This window comes from Periplaneta americana, chromosome 14, assembly GCF_040183065.1.
Source record: "Periplaneta americana isolate PAMFEO1 chromosome 14, P.americana_PAMFEO1_priV1, whole genome shotgun sequence".
Taxonomy (NCBI): domain Eukaryota; kingdom Metazoa; phylum Arthropoda; class Insecta; order Blattodea; family Blattidae; genus Periplaneta; species Periplaneta americana.
In genome coordinates, this window is record NC_091130.1 from 149,543,414 (window position 1) to 149,571,051 (window position 27,638).

At 36.5% G+C, this 27,638-nt stretch overlaps 1 protein-coding gene across 2 annotated transcripts in view; it reads left to right on the top strand.

The window, feature by feature from the left end:
* The first annotated feature begins 8,047 nt into the window (after positions 1-8,047).
* The window catches only part of LOC138713836 (innexin shaking-B-like), a 78,855-nt gene continuing 59,264 nt past the window's right edge, over positions 8,048-27,638 (top strand). The window contains exon 1 of one of the 2 annotated variants that reach the window (XM_069846282.1): positions 8,048-8,686. In XM_069846282.1, coding sequence (XP_069702383.1) covers positions 8,324-8,686 — 363 coding nt within the window. In that variant the 5' untranslated portion in view covers positions 8,048-8,323. Of the gene's footprint in view, positions 8,687-26,133; positions 26,780-27,638 lie in introns of those variants that run through there. The other variant, XM_069846281.1, reaches the window with a different exon arrangement.

The window sequence follows — 27,638 nt, forward strand, 5'->3', positions numbered from 1 at the left end:
TCTAACTCACTTGCTTCTGGATCCTTATATCAATTTATCTTATATCGATCTGTTAATGCTCCTGACATCTGCGATTTCCAATATACAAGTCAGTGTATATAGTATAAAGTCTGAAACGTAACAAAATAAAGTCCGTGGATTGCAAAGTTCGAGTGAATACATTATTAATTTCGAAATTTTAATTTCAGTTTGCATTTTACGTTCCGGTGAACAAAATCATATCATTTCGCATAAATTAAAATATGTAATTCAGCGATTAAGATCTAAAAAATGCTAACTCAGTATCTGAATTTTGTAAGATCCTAACTGTCCTTTTCAATACTGTTTTTAATGTACTAATGGAAGCGAAGAGCTCTTGGTTGCATTAATCGATTGAGGCGTCAGGTTCCAAAATCCTTCTTATCCAGTTCCTATGATTTTTCATAATAAAAAACATTGTAAGGCATTTTTATAATATACTTTAACCTACGTGCTAATAGTACATTATGCAACGAGCCTATAATGATAGTAATTAAGACGCGAGGATGTTTATGAAACGAGCACAAGCGAGTTTCATAATTTTCATACGAGCGTCTTAATTACCATTATAGGCAAGTTTCATACGACTTCTTATGCTCGACCATATTTCTAACTTGAAATTATTGATAACTATTCATGTTATTCTTATGTGAATGGGAAGGGAACTGACCTTGTGCAATCTCGTAAATTGTGAGATGTGCGCAGACGCGAAAGTATTGATTTTTTCCCCGAAACGAATGTCGACGACCTTGATAGGCCTATAATCTCGTCAAACTTGATATAACCTTGAAATTGAATTCGACATTGAAAAACGAGATGACAAATTGAATTTATTTGAATATTATTTACAATTAACGCTAATTATTATAGTGACAGAACATAACCTTCTGCGACAGTATTGGATTTCCAGCCTGCGTGACGTTTTGCTAGTTGTCTTTCGATTGAATATCCGAGAATAATCGAAAACCTGAATTTTAATGAATAGGTGTACTTTAATGACATGCATTGAAGGACTGCTACCAGGTGTATAATTACTACATTTCGGCATGGTCGAGCATAAAATATATAAGAAATGAAAAAAAATCAATCCGAAAATTTTTCATCTTTCAAACTTTAAGGATGATAAGAAAATAAGATAAATATTTGGACAAAATGTCGATTGAAACCGTACACTGAAAAATGAGGCTTCTGGAACCGCAACCCAGGGATTTGAATGTATTTGGAACCAAAATAAATAATTGACATTCTCTCTTCAAAAGAAGGTATTTTATGTATGTTTATTTCTGACCTTCATAATATAATTACATTGAAAATTTGTAGAGTTGCATTACTGAAAAAGTAATAACATTCCATTATTTCATTATGTAAGAATTATCTTTCCACTGTCGCTTGGGTGCAGCTGTTCTGTGTACTTCAGCGTCCGCTCTACATCCGCGAGCGTGGAAAAATAAAATAGGCCTATATGCACTACAAAAGAAAGACAATTTAAATTTAAATGATCGTGTCATATGAGGAGAGCTCCACTAGAAAGGAAAGTTATGAAGCCAAAAAAGAGAAACCGCCGGAAACAAGTCCGCTGTGAAGACCGCTTATTTGATATTTTAGACTATAATATCTTGTAGTAGGTGGAAACGGAAAAGACATCTCCTTACACCAAGGAACTATTAGAGCTGTTCAAAAATTTAAATATTTGGGGTCATATATTGATGATTTAGGGAGTTGTAACTCCGAAATAGATAGTAGATTGGTGCAAGCAAGAAAAGCCATAAGGATACTGAATGGAGTACTGTGGAGCAGGACGATATTGAATGACACCAAGAAGAGGATTTTGACGGCGGTTGTGGAAAGTATAATGACATATGGCGCAGAGGGATGGACGTTGGTAGAAAGTAAAAAATCTAAGATTTTGGCAGTGGAAATGGACGGAATACGACGTAGTGCCAGAGTTTCCAGATTAGAAAGAAGGAGAAATGAAGAAGTGAGACGGATGATGGATATGGAGGAGACAGTGATGGACAGAATTGAGAGACGAACTCTTCAATGGTATGGACATGTGAGAAGAATGGAGGAAAGTAGGTGGCCTAAAACTCTTTTGGAATGGTCACCTCATGGTAGAAGGAAGCGGGGTAGGCCAAGAACAACCTGGAGAGGACAGATCCATAGATTGATGATTGACAGGTCCCTGGAAGGAGATGAATGGCTTGACCGGGAAGATTGGCGAATGGGAATACAGGGTAACCGCTAAATAGTGGAGAAACTCTCAAAAGAAGAGAAAAAAGAAGACTATAATATAAAGAAACATTTTCAATCGATAAGCGTAACTGACTGGGAAAATGTTTGTACATATGCATAATTTGGCACAATGTTCTTAGTTCCGCAGTGAAAAGCCTTCACGGCATGTAATAATAATAATAATAATAATAATAATAATAATAATAATAATAATAATAATAATAATATTAATCATCATCATACTTTCTTACTTGGTTATTTAACGACGATGTATAAACTACTGGGTTATTTAGCATAGGTGGAATTGGTGATTTCGCGAAGGTATTTAGCGAGCTGTGGCCGAAGATTCGTCATAGATCACCTAACATTCGCTTTACGGTTGGGGAAAATCTCGAAAAAAAAAAACACAACCAGGTAATCAGCACAAACGGCAATCGAATCCACGCCCGAGTGCAACTCGGATCAGCAGGCAAACATGCTACCGCCTAAGCTATGTTGGTGGCCAATAATAATAATAATAATAATAATAATAATAATAATAATAATAATAATAATAATAATAATAATAATAATAGTCATTTTTTCATGAACCGAAACAAATAAAGGAAAAATTCTATGTTCAAGTCCACCAATACTGCGTTCTGAACATCAGCTACAAATGCCACTAGAAGACATCTGAGAGAGAAGACTGAGAATAATTATATTGATTCATGATGAGTAGTGATACCCGTCGACGTAATTCTACGAATTTTCCACTATAAAGCAAATGTCAGGTAATTCATGGTTCATTCTCGACCTCATCTCGCCAAATAGCACATAACTAACATGAATAGGCCTACTATAGACGCTAATTAGCTTAGTAGTTGACACAACGTCATTAAATAATGACTAAAAAGTTGTAGAGCGCAGATATTTCACCAAGGTGGTACAGGTTCGATCCCCGGCCAGGTCGATATGGAATTTGTGGTGGACAAACCGAATGTTATAGAATGGTTTCTCGGGCTACTTCCGTTTCCCTCTTTCATTCCACCAACACTCTCCACCTCTCCCTCATCTAATCTGTATTTCATAAAAATAAATTTAAGCTAAGGTGTTGACTTGGAAGTAATACGGGTATTTTCACGAGATTCTAGGGGCTTGGGGCCCCAGCCCCTAGGGCTTATCAGGTAGCCTACTCGTCTGGGAATGGGACCTGGTTTTGGTAGAATACAGGCAGGATGACCCACATGTTAGCATCGGATTCACTAATTCCACCCAGGCCACCTACCAGACTGGAACGATCACCGCTTATTAAGGCGCACAACCGCTGTTGTGAGCCTAAATGCATGGATCTCTCTCGTGGCCGGCTTTCGGAGAGCCAGACAACAGATCATAGAGAATTATTACATTTCATTTTCATTTCATTTATTGTATTCCACAGATCATACATTAGCAATGGAGCTTTAAGATGTGGAACAAGTCAAAATTTTGCATGATTACAATTACAATTTTTACAATTTTTTTACAATTTTTGGCGAGATGTAGTGAGATGAGGTGATGTAGGCATGGTAGGGGAAATTCAGATAAAACTTTCCCTTATATCAAGGGTTCCCAAATTGGGGGTCGTGAGCTCATTTACAAAATAGAACGAAAACGTCTTATTAACATGAATTTATTTCTATTTAGAAACATAAACAGCGTTGAACGTAAAAATAAAAAAAAATATATATATATATATTTCAACAGTTATAAAGTTAATTAAATGCGACTATTACACTTTTACTACGTCATACTACTTGTGACCAATAAAACGATACGAAAGGACATCTTTCAATCAATCATGGCTGCTTATCGCATAATTTTATCGCTTTTGTTTAATTTTAACGCTTCCCTAGCATTTGTTTGTTTTTATCACTACCCTAGCATTAGAGTCTTATTTGCCAACATTTCAAACTGCTAATTCTTTACGGTATTATAAAACATGCTTTGCGATCGTAATTTGTTCCCGCATAGATAGTCGACTGAAAATGGCGGCTCCGTTCAAACATTTTGCTGAAGGTAACATTTTACTTTATTTCTTTCAATCTTTATATACTTTCTTCTAATCGTGTAATAGTCAATTAAATCCTACTCGAGTTTTGATTTTCTCTAGATGAATCAAAACCTCTAGTTAGTTGATAAATGTGTCTGTTTTTTCAGAAAGCAGCGTCTCCAATCTGGACTAAGTATTCGATACACACAGTGATATTACTTTCAAGTTCGAATTTCTCGTTTTTGTTTTAATGGTAATCCTAGACGAGAAACTTTATTTGGTTCAATACGAGGTTGCAAATGTTTAAAAAAATTTAAGAGCTTCTTTTGCAAACTCGAGGTATTCTTTTGATGAACAACTGGGCAATGCTCTGCGAAAAAGCTTCTACTTTCAATATTTCATCATTAGGCAAATATTTAAATAAGTTTTGGAATTGCAACTAGGTGAACGCAACGGATTCAGTATCCATCTGTGACCGTCGTATTTGTTTTGACTTTCTTTCGGAAAAATACTCAAAAAGCAGATCTTGTATAAAATCATATTTCGGGTAGTATGCACTGATTTTGAATAAAATTATTTACAGTTGTTTACGATTTTAAAGGGATTTGTATTTTTGGAATGAAGTCAAGAACCGGTATGGTAATGGTAGTGGAGGAAGGTCGTAAACTGAAGTATCGCCCAAAAGTGGGTCGCGCCTTCAAAAAGTTTGGGAATCATTGGCTTACATAATCACTTTGATGCTGTTGAGGCTTTAAGAGGGGAAAATACTGAAATTTGATTTTTTTTTTCCAACTTTATGCACTATTTTCATTTTCTTTGCAGAGATATCATTGCTGCAACAAGTTAAAGGCGAAGGTAGGTACACCATTGGCAGCACCACTTATATCTCAGCTACTATAAAAAGCTAAATTAGCAAAATTTTTCATCCTTAATATACATACATTACACTTTATAAAACACTATTAAGAATATTAAAATAGCTAATAATTACCTGTAAAAATAATATCAAATTTGTATAATTTTTTTACAAACTTAAAGCATTTACACAATAAAATCTACAATTAATTAAATAACTGCAGATTCTTATACAGAAATATTCTAAAGACCTATGTACATCAACAACATGGTCTAGGATCTTTTATCTATTCCTTCAGGAAATATTATTTTCTTATTCAAACATTTTAGAAAATGTGAAATTGAAGGTAACGATTAAAAAAATTCTTGAAGGAATAGGTAAAACATCCTAGACTATGTTGTTCATGCAGATCTTTAAAACATTTCAGTAAAAGAATCATGCAGATATTGTAAAAAATATGCAAATTTGATATTACTTTTGTGCGAGATCGTGCGTATTTGCTTGTTTTCCGCACAGAACCAATACGCGGTAAGTGTGAAATACCACATTCAGTATTCCCAACGTAACACACATAACAATTTCCCTCTTCTTACCGCTTAAGCGCGACATTCATTTTACTGCTTTAGGCTTTTAACATATTATTTTTAGAGACGTTTAACTTAGTAATAATTATAAATTGGAAACTTACCACTGCAATTTCACCTAAATTGCACTGTTAATTATTGTTTTTAAATATTTGCAAAAATTAAGTAAAGTCTACTACTCCACGAAAGCTATTGTATTCCTGATACAAGTAACATTAAGGAAGCCGTGAAAAAATCAACAAGACTCCAGATGCCGATGTTATTACTGCAATATGTTATATAAATAATATTGTTAAAATATTAAAATGAAAAATAAATCATTACATAACCTTACCGTTTGTTTTAAGTTCGCATTTATAGACAGGGGGGGGGGAAGACAGACGTATATCACGGCCTGCTGGAGTATAGATATTTTTGTTTTCTAAAGTTGCCGTCATTAAACAGAAACCAAGATGGAGATTTCGTTGCAACTAATTAGAAATTCGTCATTCAGGTATGTAATAAACGATCTTCGCACAAAATAATGTACGATACACGAGCGGTATGTTTGTTTTCATGTTCTCGGAAATTAAAAAAGCTCAACTACGTTTCGCTTTTTCAATCTTTTCCTCGAACATGAAAACGTCAACATACCGCTCTTGTAACGTATATTACTATTACAGATAATTATTAGGTATTTTAATATTCTGAATAGTCTTTTATAAAGTGTAATGAATGAATATTAAGAATGAGAAGTTTTGTTCATTTACCTGTTACAGTAGCTGAGATATAAAAAAAATAATTTCACTAAATTTTTACAGACCAATGGTGTACCTCCTTCCTTAAATTCGAGATTATTTTTTGAAAAGCAAGTAAAGTTGAAAAGTAAAGGTGATAGTGCATCTCCCTGCTTTAGTCGTCAGTGAATTGGAAAAGCATTAGATAGAAGCTGGCCTATATGGACTTTGCTGTAAGTTTCACCGAGACACATTTTAATTAATCGGACTAGTTTCTTCGGGATACTAACTGCAATGAGAATATTATATAAAACTTCTCTCTTAACCGAGTCATATGCCTTTTTGAAATCTATGAATAACTGATGTATTGTATACTTATACTCCCATTTTTTCTTCAAAATACATCGAATACAAAAAAATCTGATCAATAGTCGATCTATTGCGCCTAAGCGATCCCAAATAATTCCATCTACATATGGAGTTAATCTCCTCATAAGAATATTGGACAAAATTTTGTACGACGTCAATAAATATGACACTCCTCGAAAGTTAGGGGAGAGTCGGGTAATATCGGACATCGGGTAATATCGGACAGTGAGTTTCTTTCATTTACCACACGATGATAGTACCTGATTTACATGGTTACGTTTCTGTGATGTCGCATAGAGAAACGTAACCATGTCATTCAGGTACTACCATATGGTGGTAGATGAAAGAAACGCATTGTCCGAAACTACCCGATGTCCGATACTACCCGACTCTCCCCTACTACAGTTAGTTAAATATAGGTACAATTATGGATTCCTTCCATTGTTATGGTACAATTTCCTTTTCCCAAATAGTAAGTAAAAAGTTATAAATTTCGCAAGATAATGCGTTTCCATCCTCTTGTATTAATTCTGCTGGAATTTGATCAATACCTGGAGACTTATACTTTTTCGGATTTTCTATTGTAATTTCGACTTCAGAAAGTGTGGGTTCGGGTATAAATGGCTCAGCAGTTTGTATTTGAATTTCATCCCGATCATTTCTATGTGTAAGCAATAAAGCAAAAAATTAAAGTTTTGGTAAATTGCAATCAAAGTTCAGTACTATTTAAAATCCTGTGCAGCAGAACTTTAAAAATGGAGTTACATCATCCGACAAGGCCATAAATTTGCATCAAATTTAATGTAATGCATTTTCTTCATATCAAAGATTATTTTAAAGAATCTTTGTTAATTTACTTGTCTTTTTTTACAATAATTAACTACCGTCTTCTCCCCTTAATCTATGCCTTCGCTAATCGTATACCAGCTAGAGAAGACCTCACGGAATTGCTTGACCGGTGTAACGCAAAGGAAATGGTGGTGGAGAATCTATCTGCAGATATGACCTACTGAAGCGCCACCAATATCTTATAATTTACAACCAGAATGCAGGTTTTAAATACAAGATATATTAAGCGGGATATGATACTTATGATAACAAGCCGATACTCGAGATCTGGAGAATGTCGTCATAGATTAAAGACAAATGACTCGAGAAAATGACGCAAGCAATGAACAGACAAGATAAAATCAATCACAACAATATATTATGATTGTCTGTGCCGATCATCGTCATTTGCGTACAGTACCACTGTTCGACCAACAAGAGAAGTCTTAACTTAGTGCACAATAGAGTTATTATTTAATTATTATTTTGATGTGAAATGATATTCAAGTTATAAACACAAATCTGTTCCTAATTTTATTATTTAATTTGAATTCTTTTGTGAAATAATTTCGTATAATCCATCTACGATTGGAGTGGATAGAGACGACTACAAATTTGAATACAATCGGACTATACGTAAGAAGGGTCATTTAAATTTCAATAACCTACTTGGGACTTACGGAAGTTCGATCGCTACCTCAGTGCAATCATGTGGGATCTAGTGAAGGGAGTAGCAACCGTGTTCAAGGCACGGAAAGTGAACACAGACTCTACGATATTCAAGCTGCACTATCAGGCCACGTTCTGTCTGATCCTGATCTTCACGCTGATCCTTGCCGCCAACCAGTACGTGGGCAAACCCATCAAATGCATGCATCACATGGATGAAAAGCCTGATGAGGTTCTGGACACGTATTGCTGGATTCACTCGACATATACTGTGACCAGCGCTTTCTATAAACAAGCAGGGATCGAGGTGCCTTTTCCGGGGGTCGACAGCACCAGGGGCAACAAGGAGGAAGTAAAAGTGTATCGCTTTTACCAGTGGGTCTCCTTCTGTCTCGTCTTCCAGGTAAGAGCCTCTTGTATCTGCGAACAGTACCGTATCCATTATCATTGTGGATGGACACAGCGATCAGATGTCTTATTTCTTCTTACATTAAACATTATTTTATGCTCTTAACATGAAATACGTCTGGCTACACTTTTTGTTAATACGGTGACGTCGTTAATTACTGTAGGCCTTGGATCACTGAAATGATGATGTGTTTAAAACAACGTTCCTTCGAATCCAGCCGGCCGTGATAAAATATAAAGGCGAAGAAATGTATGTGACATCGTAATGAATTGATTACATACGGTTGCAAATTAAATTTTGTTCAAGGTTTTTAATATCGAAGGTTGGTTTTAATTAATTGTTGGCTTCTGTTTAAGGATCTGAAGTCGCATTTTGCCTATCATGTATGAAAAAATAATGATTTGAAGATCTGTTTTTTATAGCTCTATTCATAGAATATTAACACATTTAAATACATCAATCAAGTAATCTTTGAAAATGTCTATACAGTAAACAAAATCAAACAGCACTATCTTGTTCAATTCATTCCAAGTCTTATGCAGACACTTCATTTCTCAATACCGCTTCCTCTTCATCTGGAAGATTTGTCTTCGAGATTGTCTTCTATGTTGCAGCTCCACATTGTGTCTTTTCATAGACCAACAGTAGTCAGTCATCATCACTTCATCCCAGCTACCTTGATAATGACGTTTTTGTACTTCTTTCATGTCTTCATGAACCCTTTCTCCGTGTCCTTTGCTGCAATCTCCAAGACAATCAGGGAAGAAGTCAAGATGGCTATGAAGGAACTGGATTTTAATGCTCACCCTAAATTTTTCATAGCTACTAACATATTTTCTACAATGTTTTTGAAATCTGGATGTTTCTTATTTCCCAAGAAATTATCAACCACATTCTTAACTCCTGTCCAAGCTAGTCGTTTTTCATAGATCATTAAATTTTCGAAATATTCATCTTTCATCAAACTTCTTATGTTGGGTCCTACAAATAATTCTTCTTTAAACTTAGCCTCAGAGAGAAACGAAAATTTAGAACATCATCATCATCATCATCATCATCATCATCATCATCATCATCATCACCTGCATTACGGTATGGACCATAAGATCCGTTCCACTCCAATCAAAACTGGTCCCGCCATCTTTTTGTGGGTCTTCCTGGGTTTTTTCTCCCATGAGGATCGTGACTGCATATTGTTCTGGTAATTTATGTTTCTGGCATACGCTATATATATATATATATATATATATATATATATATATATATATATATATTTAAAACAATCATTACCTTTATGCAATGCTTTCTCAAACTGATGAATTCGCCACGATTAGACCCATTTGAAATAACCTGATAATGTTTACATATATAATTAATTTCACTTTAAAATTATCATCATCATATGACTGTAATACACTTCTGTGTACTTCTAGACAACTAATGAAGTATCGATTGTTTCACAGTCGACCGTTTCAATCACTTAACAATAGATTATATTAAGCGCGAAATTAAAATATAGTGCATTTAAGGAATAACAGAAAACCTGTGGATGTTTGACGAAAATGGATTTCATTTTTGCAGACATCATGAAAAAGTAATTAAAAATAACACTTCGTCATGTACAGCCCCAAAACATGGCAACCCTGTGTTGTTATTATTACACAAATGGTATTATAAGGTTGCCATACGTCCGTATTTTGTACGGAGAGTTTGTATTTTAAGACTCATGTCCTTGTTCGTATTGTACAAGTAAAAAGTGACGAAATGTCCCTATTTTCTTGTTTGGGCTCGGAAAGGAGATTTGTTAATTATTTGATACATCCTTCAAGAGGACATCTACTAGTCACTAACAGTAATATCTAGAGTTTTGTACACTTTTGGTTTCAAAGATACAGCAAAGACAAAAGTATTAGCATTAGTATTTATTTATTTAACCTGGTAGAGATAAGGCCGTCAGGACTTCTCTGTCCCTCTAACATCAAGTGTATTGCATTCACAGATTGCCGTCAGGACTTCTCTGTCCCTCTACCATCATGTGTATTGCATTCACAGATTGCCGTCAGGACTTCTCTGTCCCTCTACCATCATGTGTATTGCATTCACAGATTGCCGTCAGGACTTCTCTGTCCCTCTACCATCATGTGTATTGCATTCACAGATTGCCGTCAGGACTTCTCTGTCCCTCTACCATCATGTGTATTGCATTCACAGATTGCCGTCAGGACTTCTCTGTCCCTCTACCATCATGTGTATTGCATTCACAGATTGCCGTCAGGACTTCTCTGTCCCTCTACCATCATGTGTATTGCATTCACAGATTGCCGTCAGGACTTCTCTGTCCCTCTACCATCATGTGTATTGCATTCACAGATTGCCGTCAGGACTTCTCTGTCCCTCTACCATCATGTGTATTGCATTCACAGATTGCCGTCAGGACTTCTCTGTCCCTCTACCATCATGTGTATTGCATTCACAGATTGCCGTCAGGACTTCTCTGTCCCTCTACCATCATGTGTATTGCATTCACAGATTGCCGTCAGGACTTCTCTGTCCCTCTACCATCATGTGTATTGCATTCACAGATTGCCGTCAGGACTTCTCTGTCCCTCTACCATCATGTGTATTGCATTCACAGATTGCCGTCAGGACTTCTCTGTCCCTCTACCATCATGTGTATTGCATTCACAGATTGCCGTCAGGACTTCTCTGTCCCTCTACCATCATGTGTATTGCATTCACAGATTGCCGTCAGGACTTCTCTGTCCCTCTACCATCATGTGTATTGCATTCACAGATTGCCGTCAGGACTTCTCTGTCCCTCTACCATCATGTGTATTGCATTCACAGATTGCCGTCAGGACTTCTCTGTCCCTCTACCATCATGTGTATTGCATTCACAGATTACGACGCTCATTTCCCGGAGAAAATATAAATTCATCCCCCAAACAGATAAACAGGAACTAGTGATATTGATCACTGAAGATGAGACGAAAAAAGAGGAGTTCTAAAGAATATCCTGAACTTTTATGATCAGTGCATTTCATACCTCGAACTATGGGAGGAAAGTTTTGAGGGTGCAGAGCAGTTTACTTTATCAGCTGAGTTACAAATATAACAAAGGAATTTTACTATGTCACATTTGTTTGGGTCAAATTTGTACACATTTAAAGGATAAAACTAAAATTCTTTCAGTCGTTTATTATTATAATACTCTGCTCTCTTAAATTGACAGAGACAGCTGGGACTTTACCAAAACACACTATGAAATATTTCATATAAAATAATTTTTATCTCGAAAAGGAAGGAAAAGCGAACAAAATCGTATAAAATTTATTTCGGAAAACATATTATTTGACTTTCTTGTGTTAAATGTTATATTACCGTGTTAACATGTTTCAGCCTGCTACTGGCTATCCTCAGAACTGACAAGCAAACGTTCTGATGGGGGCAGATAAAAAAGTTATTTTTTTTTCTTCCACCATGTTAATAATGTCAAAAGAAGTGCTTATACAAATTTTGGCCACTCGACCGCAATTACGAGGGCCGTAAAAAAATAAGTTCGCCAGGGGCTGCTAACAGAAAAAAAGCACAATTTCATTGGACAAATTTATTGGAACGGACACAGCAATTGTTGAGCTATTTTTCAACATGTTTTCCATTGGAATTGAGACATTTCTCATATCACGGGATCGACAGAGAGAGGTGCAGACGCAGTCAAACGCTGGTTCCGATCTGAGGCGGCTGACTTCTACATACAAAAATTGATCCCATGGTATGACAAATGTCTCAATTCTAGTGGGGGATATGTTGACAAATAGCGGAACAATTGCTGTATCTTTTTCAATAAATATTTCTATGCAATTGTGCTTTTTTATATAAACGGCCCCAGGGAAAATCACTTTCTGGACGGCCTCGTAATTGTGGTCGAGTGGCCAAAATTTGTACAAGCACTTCTTTTGACATTATTAACATGGTGGAAGAAAAAAAATTTAACTTTTTTATCTGTCCCCATCAGAACGTTTGCTTGTGAGTTCTGAGGATGGCCAATACCAGGCTGAAACATGTTAACAAGGTAATATAACATTTAACACAATAAAGTCAAATAATACGTTTTCCGAAGTGATATGGTGTTAAAAGTAGTGTAATCAAGATGTATAAAATTTGTTCTTTGAAATATCTCAAAGAATAAACCCTGAAATTAATTATATTACTTGCGGCTGCCCCTGTATATTGTTAATGTAATTCAACGTTTAATATAGAATATGATTTTCTGTGATGACATTGTGAACCGTTATACTATTTTCTATTAAATCTAGTTACCCAATTGTAACATTTATCGCAAATTGTAGAATTGAAAACCTCCCCGGAAAAAGGATGTAACATCAATTTAATGAATTATGTAACTTCTTCTTCTTCTACATCATGGAATTAGGCCTTAGGCCTGTTTCCAAATCAAGAAATCGAGTCTCTACACCTTGTCATCGGACGCCCAACATTCCTTCTACCTTTAGGTTGGTAGTGGAGTAAAATCAGTGGAAGCCTGTATGTAACTTACAAGCAATTATTCTCATGGGAGCAGATCAAAATGTTAATTATTTTTCATCAACCATGTAATAATCAAAGCTCGGAACTTGGGGACTTGGGTTTCATGAGCATGAGTAAGGTTCAAGTACAACGTACACACAGCTCACGCTGCAAGTGCTCAGGGATAGTCGTATGTACTAAGAAGTGGTCACATCGAATGAGAGGAAGACGGACGAGGAAACTGTGGCATGTCGAAGACAATGACATTCAGAGAATTACAGATAAACGGTCTGTTTGAGGAATTAGAAAATACGTGTTATTCGAATGCATATTATACAAGTTTAAAAATACATTGTTTTTAATTTTAGGTACAGAATTTCGTGGAGGAATTCGAATGGAGAGTTTATATTTTGTAAGTTGTGCTACACACAAACTAAAGGCTGGAAACCGGCATTCATTGAAAGACATTACAGTCCCTTAAATTAGTGGAAAATTTGTCCATAGCCATGGATCAAGTAGCAGAGGAACCAACCGTAGAACAAATTGAAAACTATTTTTGAGAAAAATTTAGGATATACTTATCTTTCTCACATACGAGATCACTAGCAATTGCTCAAAATCAAACAGAAAACAGTGACAGTGAAAACATTCAGTATTTTAAATTTACTCCCGTCACTTCATGTGACTTGGAAATAAGTTTTTCTTCTTTCATATCAGCGAAGAAGTTATGGGTTTGAAAATATTGGAATGTACATAGTCGTAAAATGTACAGAGCAGAACAGTAAATTTGATATATTTCTCATGTTTATTTTTATTATATATGGTGTAAAATTACATGTTTCAAACTACCATAATACTATCAATATGTTGTTCCAGCCAGAAACCACTTTTATAGCAGACCTGACAGTACCTCTGTGCTGGAAGCGGGAGTTTGTTGACATTGAAGTCCGGTCGCTTAGCCACGTGCAAAAACACAAGTCCCCAAGTTCCGAGCTTTGGTAATAATGTCAAAACGAGCGCTTTTACAAATTTTAGTCACTCGAGCGCAATTATGAGTGCCGTCCCGAAAGTAAGTTTCCCTGGGATCGTTTACAGAAAGAAAACAATTTCATGGAAAGATATATTGGAACAGATTATAGAAATTTAATGTTGAGCTATTTTTCAACATATTCCCCACCGTAATTTATACATAATTATGTCATATTGTGGAATCAATAGAGAGGTGCAGACGACTGTCACACACTGGTTTCGATCCCAGGCGGCTGTCTTCTATGGCACATGGAAATAAAAGTTGATCCCATGGTATGACGAATGTCTCGATTTCGGTGGGGAATATGTTGAAACATACCTCAACAATAGCTGTATCTGTTCCAATGAATTTTTCCATGAAACTGTGTTTTCTTTCTGTACTGGATTCTAGGGAAACTTACTTCTGGGACGGCCCTCATGCTAGAGTGACCAACATTTGTATAAGCACTTGTTTTGACGTTGTTAACAAATCGGAAGAAAAACAACTTTTTTATCTGCCCCGTGAGAATGTCTGCTTGTAAGAGAAAAAGTAATTTTAAAACATTCATAAATGATTGCATCCAATAGCTGATTAAACTTGAATCCTTGGTTAGTCAAATGGTTCTGTTAATAACTATAGGCCTAACGAAATATGCCCCTGAAGTTATTTTCCTTTCTCCTGAAACGTGTCTTATAGATTTCTTGGTTACACCGTTACTCCGAGGAGATCTTAAGGCTGGTTCACAATAAACCGGGAACGAGAACCAGAATGAAAACGAGAAGCAGAGGACGTGAATATGACAACTTTTTGATTCACAACAACCCGAGAACGTAGACGACTATGCATATCGATATGCATGTCAATAACGATATGTAAAGTCGATATTACGCATTCTCGTGTTATTTGCGTATAATTGGCCAATGGCGTTCTCTCATGAGTACAAGGCAGCCATCATAAACACAGGTTAACCAACTTCGAAATTTCAACTGAAACATTTCATTAGGTACTGTACTATAAATATGCCCATGCATCTTTATTATCACAACCTATTTTAAGTCTACCATAACGTAAAATAATTAGAGAAGAAACATTTGTAACAGAACAAAAATGAACACAACAGTAGTTATTGAATTGAAGCGTGAATATGTAGTGTGTCATACAACCAATACAGTAATAAAATATGATTCACTTACGATCGGTGTTCCAAGATGCAGCTATTGAAAACCACGTATTCTCCTTCATTTCCTCATCTTTATGCGAGGCGGGCCGCTTATCGTAAACGTGAGGATTTTCCTCAACACTCAATATTAGAATCTCATCAAATAAAACTTGCTCCATGAGGCACAGCACAGAACAAAATAATGCATAGGTTATGTCACGGTTTTCTTGCTACAAAATATACGACGACAAAATAGCTTTTAGATGGCAGTAGAATGAATCTAGTGGGCTGTGATCGGAAACGTGAACGTCAAAGTTGAAACTCTCCGTTCCCGATCCCCGGCTCCGGCAAGCTTTTCGTTAATTGTGAATGCTAACATTTAATTGTACACATTTTAACAATTTTACCGTCTTCGTTTCCGTTCCTATTCTCGTTTCCGGTTTATTGTGAACCAGCCTTTATTTTCTAAAAAAAATATCAGCTCTTCTGTCTAAAAAAAATGTTTGAAGAGAAACCCATAATTCCACTGGCAACTGAAATGGGATTTAAAATGAAGTTACATTGAAATGGATAAAACTGACTTCAATTCAATGATAGAAATTAACTCAGCAGAATTCTAGAGTTAATTAGAGGAATATGGAGATGCTAGCGCAAACAATTTCGTTAGAGAATTATCAGAATTTGCTCTAAAATTACTTAGCCAACTTCATTAAAACATCACATCGCAATAGTTTGAAAATTGATATGGCCAGTGCCATTCCAGCATATTAAGACATGTCTTAAGAGGACATGCGAGTTTTGTTATTATGAATTTTCCACATCAATTCTAAATAAAAAAACCTGGACTCAGAAGATGGTTATATAATTTTATTTAAAACTGAAGCCGTTTTGGTAACAAATCTGGAGGTAATAATAATAATAATAATAATAATAATAATAATAATAATAATAATAATAATAATAATAATAATAATAATGTTTTATTTTCGCTGGCAGAGTTAAGGCCATAAGATAAACCTATAGGCTAAGGTAAAGTAGTAACTTAATTTATGAGCTAATTTAATTCAATCAATTATAATTAATTTGAGATTTGAGATAGCTAGTAAAATGATGAAAATTAATTTAATATAAACTTACTAGAACTATGTTATACGGAGAGAAAAAAAAATATAATATTAATCTAAAACATATTTCTATAATGAGAATATTAATGTAATTGCCATTAGAAGTTTTGTAAATCTAGTTAGAGAAATTAATGATAATAATAAGAATGGAAAGATGTTATTTTCATTATATGTAATAAATATTAATCAGCAATTAATCTGTTAAGTAAGAATTTATGTAATTTTGACCTAAATGAAGTTATTGTCCAACAACCTCTTACATCACTCAGTAGCAAGTTCCAATTTCTAACAACTGAAACTGTATAAGATGAAGAATATAAAAATGTCTTGTGATAGGGTATACGGTAATGAGTAAATTGTTATGATGAGATCTTGTACTTAGCTGATGATATGCGGATAAATTTTGAAAACGAGAAGCCAAATAGATTGGGGTAGCGGTGCGCAGAATTTGAAATAAGAGGACAAGAGAATGCAGGGCTCGTCGATCGCTTAGCCTTAGCCAAGACAGAGTTTGGAAAGACGGGGAAACATGATCATACTTACGAATATTACAAATATAACGGACGCACGCATTATGCACACGTTGTAGCCTGCTGCTCAAATTTGCATTTAGGTTACTTAATATAATATCGCAGTAGTCGAAGTGTGGCATCACGAGTGTTTGTACAAGGATTAATTTTAATTTATCATGAAGAAAGTGCTTCAGTCGCTTTAATGAGTGAATAATAGAAAATATTTTTTTGGAAGTGTGATTCACTTGTTCATTCCATTCCAGGTGACAATCCATATAAATGCCAAGGGTCTTCCCAGTCGAGCTGTATGGAATAGTAGTACAGAGTGATTTATATAGAACTGACACATTTCTTTCATTAATTGTTTCAAAACGAATTGTGCTAGCGACAACTTATTATACCTAAAATGTAGAGGAATTTTGGGAGATTATTTACCTCTATAGCAAATGTTGTCCGGCGTTGTCAAATGTGGAGATCTCGGTGGCCACAGGTTCCTGGAAATTATTCGGTCGTCACATAACCGGATAAATGGAACCATGCTTCATCTGTGAACCATGTGATGGACAATATGGCAGGATTTTGCACAATGAACGTCTGAAACCAACGACAATAATTCAATCTTTTATCCCTATCTGGTTCCTGTAGCTGATGAACAACCGTAACCCTATATGGCTTTAGGCTCTCTGACACATTGAGTAGGTGTACCCTATCTCCTGCGACAAACGTCTTAATGATTTTTTGGGTGACTGCTCCAGTCGTGCTCTTACGTCAACAACAACCGTGGGAAGCTTAGATGAACGATGCTAGCCCTTTTCACTCACCAGAGATCCAGTTGTTTCCAATTTGTTTACCAGTCCCAGTATTGTGTTTCTTTTGGGAGGATTGCGAACATCAAATTCTCTCTGGTATGACCTTTGAGTAGCTGTAATTGAATTCGTAATCCAGTATTGCTTCACAAGGAAGAGTCGTTGATTTAATGTGTACTGCATTTTCACGTTGACACAAAATATCGAAAACAGCTGCCAACAATAGGAATAAAACATAAACATCTGCGCATCTAGTGACAAGAAATCGAAACTCCAGAACATTCTGCTGTTGGTTTCAGACGTTCATTGTGCAAAATCCTGCCATATTGTCCATCACATGGTTCACAGATGAAGCATGGTTCCATTTATCCGGTTATGTGACGACCGAATAATTTCCAGGAACCTGTGGCCACCGAGATCTCCGGATTTGACAACGCCGGACAACATTTGCTATAGAGATAAATAATCTCCCAAAATTCCTCTACATTTTAGGTATAATACGTTGTCTCTAGCACAATTCGTTTTGAAACAATTAATGAAAGAAATGTGTCAGTTCTATATAAATCACTCTGTATTATTTACAATTATCGGTGGCAAAGGTACTTTCAGTAGCAACTGATAAGAAAATTGCTTGCAGTTGACAACACTGGGACGGTCACTTTCCATATTGTATATGTATCCAGTTCAAATCCCAAAGAATCCAAATTGCTTTTTGTAGAAGGCATGACTGTCCGTCTGGACGCCATTGAAGCGCAAGGGAGAAAGCCAAGTAGGGCTACTTGCAGTACGCTCATTTGCTATGTTGAGCTTGGCAGTCGATAAGCTTGTGACACATTTTTATAGGAGATTAAGTGCATCTCAGAGTCTTTGTGGAAGTTATGATGAGTTGAGAAATCCCACTTTCATTGCGCTTTAAATCCAAGTCTTCAGCCCGTATTCTTTCGCTCTACTGGTAGAATCTTTCTATGTACGACATAAAATCGGTAAAATCGGGAACACTTTGAGATGGACAGGCTATATAGCACGCATAGGCGAATCCAGAAATGCATATAGTGTGTTAATTGGGAGGCCGGACGGGGGAAAAAAAAACCTTTGTGAAGGCCGAGACGTAGATGGGAGGATAATATTAAAATGGATTTGAGAAAGTTGGAAAATGATGGTATGGACTGGATTATTCTTGCTAAAGATAGGGAACGATGGCCGGCTTATGTGAGGGCGGCAATGAACCTCCGGATTCGGTTCTCAAAAGTCATTTGTAAGTAAGTAAGTAATCTATACTAATAATAAATCTGTAGCCGAAATTTTTCTGGTAATTTTCGATTTTCCAAAAATAATTGGTCGTAACATATATAATTAATCACCCTGAAACCGAAAATCGCTTTTTTGAAATTTTTGTTTGTATGTCTGTCTGTATGTTTGTTACCTTTTCACGCGATAATGGCTGAACGGATTTCGATGAAAATTGGAATATAAATTAAGTTCGTTGTAACTTAGATTACAGGCTATATGGCATTCAAAATACGTTATTTAAAAGGAGGGTTATAAGGGGGCCTGAATTAAATAAATCGAAATATCTCGCTTATTATTGATTTTTGTGAAAAATGTTACATAACAAAAGTTTCTTTAAAAATGATTTCCGATGAGTTTCACTCTTTGAAACGTTTTGATAGAACTCATATTTAATGAGATAAATGAGTTTTAATATTAAAATAACTGCCATCTAAGGCCGTGTAATGAATTAAAAAACAAATGACTTCGTCTATAAGGGGCCTTGGACAGCAACAATCAAAAGCTCTGAAAGATAGCCTACAGAGAATGTTTCTGTGTTTGTATGAAGTAATATCGGAAGCTAAATTAACCGATTTGTATAATCAATTATTAATTCACCATTGGAAAGTGTAGTTTCTCTAGATGGACATAATGCTATAATGTTATTACAGTAACTTCTGAGTGAATCGAGGACAAGTAAGATTAAAATAGCTTCTTGTGCACGGAAAACTTGATAGGCTATTCTGTACATTCGTTTCCTGTATTTCCTAAAATAATTTTTATGACCAAATGAGTGGTCTCTGGATCAAAATGATCGCATTTTAGTTATGCAAATACAATTTAAATTAAGTAACATAATAAACGATCTATCCTTATATCAAACACGAATATTCCCTGGATCAAATGTCCTATTTTAATTATGTAATTACTTTATATTTATTTCTAACGGGTGCAGCGGAGCGCACGGGTACGGCTAGTAATAATAATAATAATAATAATAATAATAATAATAATAATAATAATAATAATAACAATAATAACAATAATAATAACACTCCTTTTTCATGAAAGAAGACAAATAAAGAAAAGTTATATGTGCAGGCCTACCAATAGGACTCCTGAGTTCTGAACTCTTGGCTACAAATGTCACTAGAAGATATCTGAGAAATGTGGAAATAATTACGTCGATTCATAATGATTAGTGATAACCGTCGAGGTACTTGTACAACTTCTCCAACTGTAAGGCAAATGCTATGTAATTTATGGTAAATTCTCGGTCTCATCTCGCCAAATATCACCTCGCTAACATGAATACTATCGCTTAGTAGTTCACACAACGTCGTTAAATAACGACCAAAAAGCTGTAGACGGCTGATCTTCCACCAAGGCAGTACAGGTTCGACAGCCCACCACGTCGATATGGAATTTGTGGGGAAAAAAGCGAATGTTACATAAGATTTTTCTCTGGGTACTCCCATTTCCCTTCTTCATTCCAGCGACGCTCTCCACCTTTCCCTAATTTAATTTGTCTTCCGCAATAATAAAAGTAGGCTGAGGTATTGTCTTCGAAGTATATGCATTCATTCAGTATGGATATTTCCATGAAATTATAGGGACTTGGGGCCCCGGGTCCTAGGGCTTATCAGGTACTCGTCTGGGGATGGTACCTGCCTTTGTCAGGTTACAGACAGGATGGCCCATCTGTGAGTATCGGATTAATTGAAGCCAATGCGCACAATGGGCCATTGTGAGCCTAAATTCAGGGGTCCGTCCCTGGTACGTCCATCGGAGTGCCAGAAAACAGATCACAGAGACTTAGGGTAGAAAAAAATCAGATAAAAATTTCCCTTGCACCAGGCATATCAGGGACAATGGCAAGGTTACAGACTGTTGTCTATCAGAGTGCACTTTGCGAACGCTGTGGTTTGAATGAGCGTAAAAAAAACCCTCAGTCATGGATGTACGCTGTATTGGAAATGTTAGTACAAGAATGTAAAGTTAATACTAGGCTATACATAGCCTAGGAAATTAGTGTCTCTATAATCATGTTAAATAATCTTTATTTGAAGGTATACTTCGTAATAATTCTTAATAAAAATTATTTCACATAACATAAACAATTTCAAATATTATAGGCGGCCGGGTAGCTCAGTTGGTAGAGCAGCTGGCTTACGGACTGGAAGGTCCGGGGTTTGATCCCAGGTGGTGACAGGATTTTTTTCTCGTTGCCAAACTTTCAGAACGGCCCCGAGGTTCACTCAGCCTCCTACAAAACTGAGTACCGGGTCTTTCCCGGGGGTAAAAGGCGGCCAGAGCGTGGTGCCGACCACACCACCTCATTCTAGTGCCGAGGTCATGGAAAGCATGGGGCTCTACCTCCATGCCCCCCAAATGCCTTCATGGCATGTTACGGGGATACCTTTACCTTTTACCTTTACTGTATTGTAAATGTAACTACCCATTAAGTTTGTTTGACATTTTCTAGAGATATTTCTTCCAATGTCAATCTTGCTGGAAACTATTTTCAAAATGGACCATATTATGTGAGAATCTGTTAAACGTGGCCTTCGCCTTGTTCTGTTGAAATTCATTGAAAAAAAATGTTTACACCTATAAATGCTCCCAAATATTGACATTACTTCCTCTGCAAACTTACGAGCGAGATTGAATTTAAACATATAAATAATAACCACAGTAAGACTTTTAAAATTCTTAACAACACAGCGTAATGACGTCTAGTTAGATTTTCAATATGTAGTAAAATTTTGGACTAATTATAGGTTGAAATATTTTTTATAATCATCAATCATTTACATCCTATTATCTTCCGCGACGTTCTTGTATTCATGGGAATTATATACATCGTAATGTCGCTCTACAGATACGGAATTAAAATTTGGAGCGAGTCTTGATGAGAGTTCACCTGTATGTAGGCAACAAATTCACACGACTGTCTACAAGTAGCATAATCACCGTGCTTCAAAGAGACTTGAGGGGTTACAGAACATTATTGCAAATAAACTATTGGAGTCACATTAATGAAACTCAAGCAGTTTGTGTGTAGTTTTGTTAAGCCGCGAGTCCACAGTCCTCCCGCTAGGCAGAGTATTGTTTTCGTTTCGTTTTTTTTTTTTTTCGGTTGGCACTGTTAGGTTATTTTACTACACTGTATCAACATCTCAGGTTATTTAGCGTCTGAATGAGATGAAGGTGATAATGCCGTTGAAATGAATCCGGGATCTAAGCACCAATAGTTACCTAGCATTTGCTCATATCGGGTTGAGGGAAAATTCCGGAAAACCTCAATCAGGTAACTTGCCGCGACCGGGATTCGAACCCGAGCCACTTGGTTTCGCGGCCAGACACGCTAACCGCTACTCCACTGGTGTGAATCGGCACTGTTATTGTTTAGCAATGACTGCTACACGCGTTGAGAAACCGTTCTGTGTTTTGGAATTTCACACTACTAGGTCAGTAAATTATTGTCGAACGTGCATTTCGCAGAAAAAAAGACCTACCTAGTGAAAATTCAATTCGCAAACGGTTTAAAGAAATTGGTTGTTTGTGCAAAGAAAAATCAACTGGACGCCCATCAACTTCAGTGAAGTCCACACCTGTGGAGTAACGGTCAGCGCTTCTGGTCGCGGAACCAGGTGGCCCGGGTTCCAATCCCGGTGGCGGAAGTTACCTGGTTGAGGTTTTTTCCGAGGTTTTCCCTCAATCCAATACGAACAAATGCTGGGTAACTTTCGGTGCTGGACCCCGGACTCATTTCACCGGCATTATCACCTTCATTTCACCCAGACGCTAAATAACCTAGATGTTGACACAGCGTCCTAAAATAACCGAATGAAAAAAAGAAAACTTCAGTGAAAGACAGGCATCTTTTGTACGAAGCCCACAGAAGTCAACAAGAACTGGAGTTAGAGAACTGGATATGCCAACGACAAGTGTGGACGGTTCCTGTTCAAACCATACAGTCTTCCACTGCACCAACAATTATCCGATAACGATCACATGTGTCGGCTTCAATTTAGTTTACATTTCCAAGAAGTTATGGTGGCAGGTGAATTTCCGCAGAAGCTAATTTTCAGTGATGAAGCTACTTTCCATGTCAGCGGTAAAGCAAACCGCCACAATGTCAGAATATGTGGAAGTGAACCCCTACATATCACTGTGGAACACCAGCGTGATTCACCAAAATGTAATGTGTTCTGTGCCATCTCAGCAGAAAGAGTGTACAGGCCGTACTTTTTAATTGAAAGAACAGTAACTCGGATTGTGTATCTGGACATTCTACAACAATGACTTATGTCTTAGTTGCCAGAAAACCATAATTACATTTTTCAACAAGACGGCTGTCCCACCTATTTCCACAATCAAGTTCGTCTCTACTTGACAACGTGTTGCCAAGACGATGGATAGGACGTGCATCTGAAGGTGACTAGCACCGGATGCTGTGGCCCCCAAGATCACCAGACCTCACACTGTGTGATTTCTTCTTGTGGGGTTACATCCTCAAGGGAGCGTATCATCGGAGCGGTTAATATAATCGACTGGTCCATGTTGATGTGTGGCAAGAACTAGACTATAGTACGGATGTGTGCTGTATCACAAGTGGTACATATATTGAACATTTGTAGGTGTTTGAACAGTAAAACTGTTTGAGTTCCTCGTCCATTCTGGAATGGTTTCATTAATGTAATTTCAATAGTTTATATGCAATATTGTTCTGTAACACCGAAAATCTTTTTTAAACACGGTGTATATATAGGAACTCTTGTTTAATGCAAATGCACAGTGTGTTGTAAGCAGAACATAAAATAAGGAAGCTCCAAATTTTATTTCCGTACCTGTACATTAAATTTCTTACAGATAACGTTGTTCTCACACGTGCCTCTCCATTGTGATTGCAACTTGAAAGTTTTAATAGCCAATAGGCCTATTCATGCTAAGATTGATTAACAGATACTGCTGAACTAGATAGAACTAGTACTGCTATTTGAGTGCCAATTAATAGTCTTTATAATTACACTGATATCCCTAACGTGGGAGGGGGGGCAAAGACTAATTGGGGATTTCCCGGATTCTGATAGAACTGATATTTAACCCTTGCGGTGAATTTCGGTGAAGTTCTGGAGGGTCCAATTAGTCAAATCCACTCTCCTCGCCTAGATGCTGGGACCCGTTAGGATATTTTAAGATGCGAAAGAGAGAGTGGTGTGCGGAAAGCAACGGGAAGCTGCCACATTTATTCTTCCCAATAGAAACCGTAAATATGCCTGAAACTGATCAGAAAGAGAAAAAGGAATTTGATGGGTCACTGGCTAAGAAGAAACTGCCTACTGAAGGATGCACTGGAAGAAATACATACATACATACATACATACATACATACATACATACATACATACATACATACATACATACATACATACATACATACATACATACATACATACATACATACATACATACAATATCCTGCGTCTCCCTAGATTTTCGGCTTCTTCTTGAACAGACTACCGCGTTACCCTGGGTCTTCCTCTTATCTCACTCCACTGAGGATTCCATTCGAGTGCTTCTGTAGCAAACTTGTAGGAATGGTAAACGGGAAAAGAGTTCGGGGCAGAAAAATATATCAGATGACAGACGAACTTAAGATATTATGTTGATCATAGGCGGAGACTAAGAGGAAGGCAGAAAATAGGAAAGATTGGAGAATGCTGGGTTTGCAGTGAAAGACCTGTCCATGGGCAGAACACTTATGTATGTATGTATGTATGTATGTATGTATGTATGTATGTATGTATGTATGTATGTATGTATGTATGTATGTATGTATGTATGTATCTCCAACGTAATTTAATCGTATAATGAACAAAATGAACCAGCCTCCCATAAATAAGTTACAATAAAATAAAAATTATACATTTTAAAATGAGAAAATATTAAACAAACCTAATACAAACAAAACATAGCCTATATAAAATTCTATAGGCTCTCACTAACACGTGCCATCGTGTCATTTTCAATAGGTACCTTAAAGGATGCAATCGTATATTTCGTATTACCACTGTATTTCGACCCTCCCAAATACTAACATTGCAACTCAATTTTTTATGGTTTTGAGTTATGCTATTTAATATAGTCTTAAATTGTTTCTTTTTCTTCCAGTACTATCATTGTAGCTCTAAACATAGCCTATATAAAATTCTATAGGCTCTCACTAACACGTGCCATCGTGTCATTTTCAATAGGTACCGTAAAGGATGCAATCGTATATTTCGTATTACCACTGTATTTCGACCCTCCCAAATACTAACATTGCAACACAATTTTTTATGGTTTTGAGTTATGTTATTTAATATAGTCTTAAATTGTTTCTTTTTCTTCCAGTACTATCATTGTAGCTCTAAACATTCTCAATCTTATGTAAAATCTTATTGTTGCTATCTGTATACACTGATTTACACGATCATTTTAAAACTTCATTTGCTTCTCCTGAAAAATGGAAGAAAGTGAGTTGCAATGTTAATATTTGTGAGGGTCGATTTATTCACCCCTGTCATCCCTCTTGCAGCGAAAGAGGGGAAAAATACAGACGCCCGCGAGCACGACTGTTTTCACGGCGGGCGAAGTACACATCGCGGGCTGATGCTGATATGACTGCCTTACACAATCATTTTGGTTCAATTGAGGCTTTAATCCGTGTCTCAGTTAACCGTGTACCAGTTAGACATTGTCCTCATGGAGTTCCTTGACCGATTTGACGGAACACAGAGAATTTCGGTGGGGGAATACAGATATGACCTGCCTAAGCACCATCAATATCTCATAATTTACTATTATAACGCTGGCTATAAATGCTCGATTTGATACTCTCCGATAACATCCAACATTCGAGTTGTACAAGGAAATATGTTGTTAAGTTCGAAGATTAAGACAATGATTAGAGCAAAAAAATATCGCAAGAAATTACAAGAAAAGATAAAATCACTCAATATACTATATTATAATAATTGACTCTGATCGATCACAGTCATTTTCGTGTAGTATCACTCTCTGGCCAACAAGAGAAGTCTTAACTCAGTGCACACTAGAATTACTATTATTTTATTTGTTGTTGATTATTCTGATGTGAAATTATATTCATACCCACTCATAATTTTATCATTTATTTCTATTTATTTTGTGGAATAATTTCGTATAATCCGTCTACGATAGTCTGCAGGGAAAGAGACGAATAACATCTGACTAGACGTAAGAAAAATAATTTAAATTTCAATAATCTAGTTAGGATCGCTACCTCAGTGCAATCATGTGGGATCTAGTGAAGGGAGTAGCCACCGTGTTCAAGACACGGAAAGTGAACACAGACTCTACGATATTCAAGCTGCACTACCAGGTCACGTTCTGCCTGATGTTGATCTTCACGCTGATACTTGCCGCCAACCAGTACGTGGGCAAACCCATCAAGTGCATGCATCACATGAATGAGGAGTCTGATGAGGTGCTCGACACGTACTGCTGGATTCACTCGACATATACTGTGACCAGCGCTTTCTACAAAGAGGTCGGCATCGAGGTGGCTTTCCCGGGCGTCGACAGCACCAGAGGCAACAAGGAGGATGTAAAAGTGTATCGCTTTTACCAGTGGGTCTCCTTCTGTCTCGTCTTCCAGGTAAGAGCCTCTTGTGTCTGCGAACAGTATCATATTCTGATGCCACTGGAAAGTGGACACAGCGATCAGATTTTTTATTTCTTCTTACATTAAACATTTATGCGCTTAACATGAAATACGTCTGGCTAAACGTTTTCTTAATATGGTGTAACTCAAATGATGATTGTTTAAAAAAACGTCCTTTCGAATACACCCAACAGTGGAAAAATATAAAGGGGAAGAAATGTGTGTGTCATCATAATAAATTGATTACACAGGGTTGCGAAATTAAATTTTGTTTCAAGGTTTTCAATATCGAAGGTTGATTTTGATTAATTGTTGGCTTCTGTTTAAGGATGTGAAGTCAGATTTTACCTACCACGTATGAAACAATTTTTATAATGATTTGAAGAACTGTAATAGCCTATTTATAGCTCCAGTCATGCAATATTAACAATATTTAAATACATAAATTAAGTAATCTTTGAAAATGTCTATACAGTAAAGAAAATCAAACAGCACTATCTTGTTCAACTCATTTCAAGTCTCATGCAGACACTTCAGTTTTCAATACCGCTTCCTCTTCATTTGGAAGTTCTGTCTTCGAGATTGTCTTCTATGTTGCGGCTCCACATTGTCTCATTTCATATACCAACAGTAGTCAACCATCATCACTTCATCCTACTTGCCTTGAAAACGCTTTTCTATCTCTTTCATGTCTCGATGAACCCTTTCTCCGTGTTCTTCGCTGTAATCTCCAAGACAACCAGGGAAGAAGTCAAGATGGCTATGAAGGAAATGGATTTTAATGCTCATATCGCATCCTAAATTTTTCATAGCTACCAACGTATGTTCTACAATTTTTTTGAAATCTGGATGT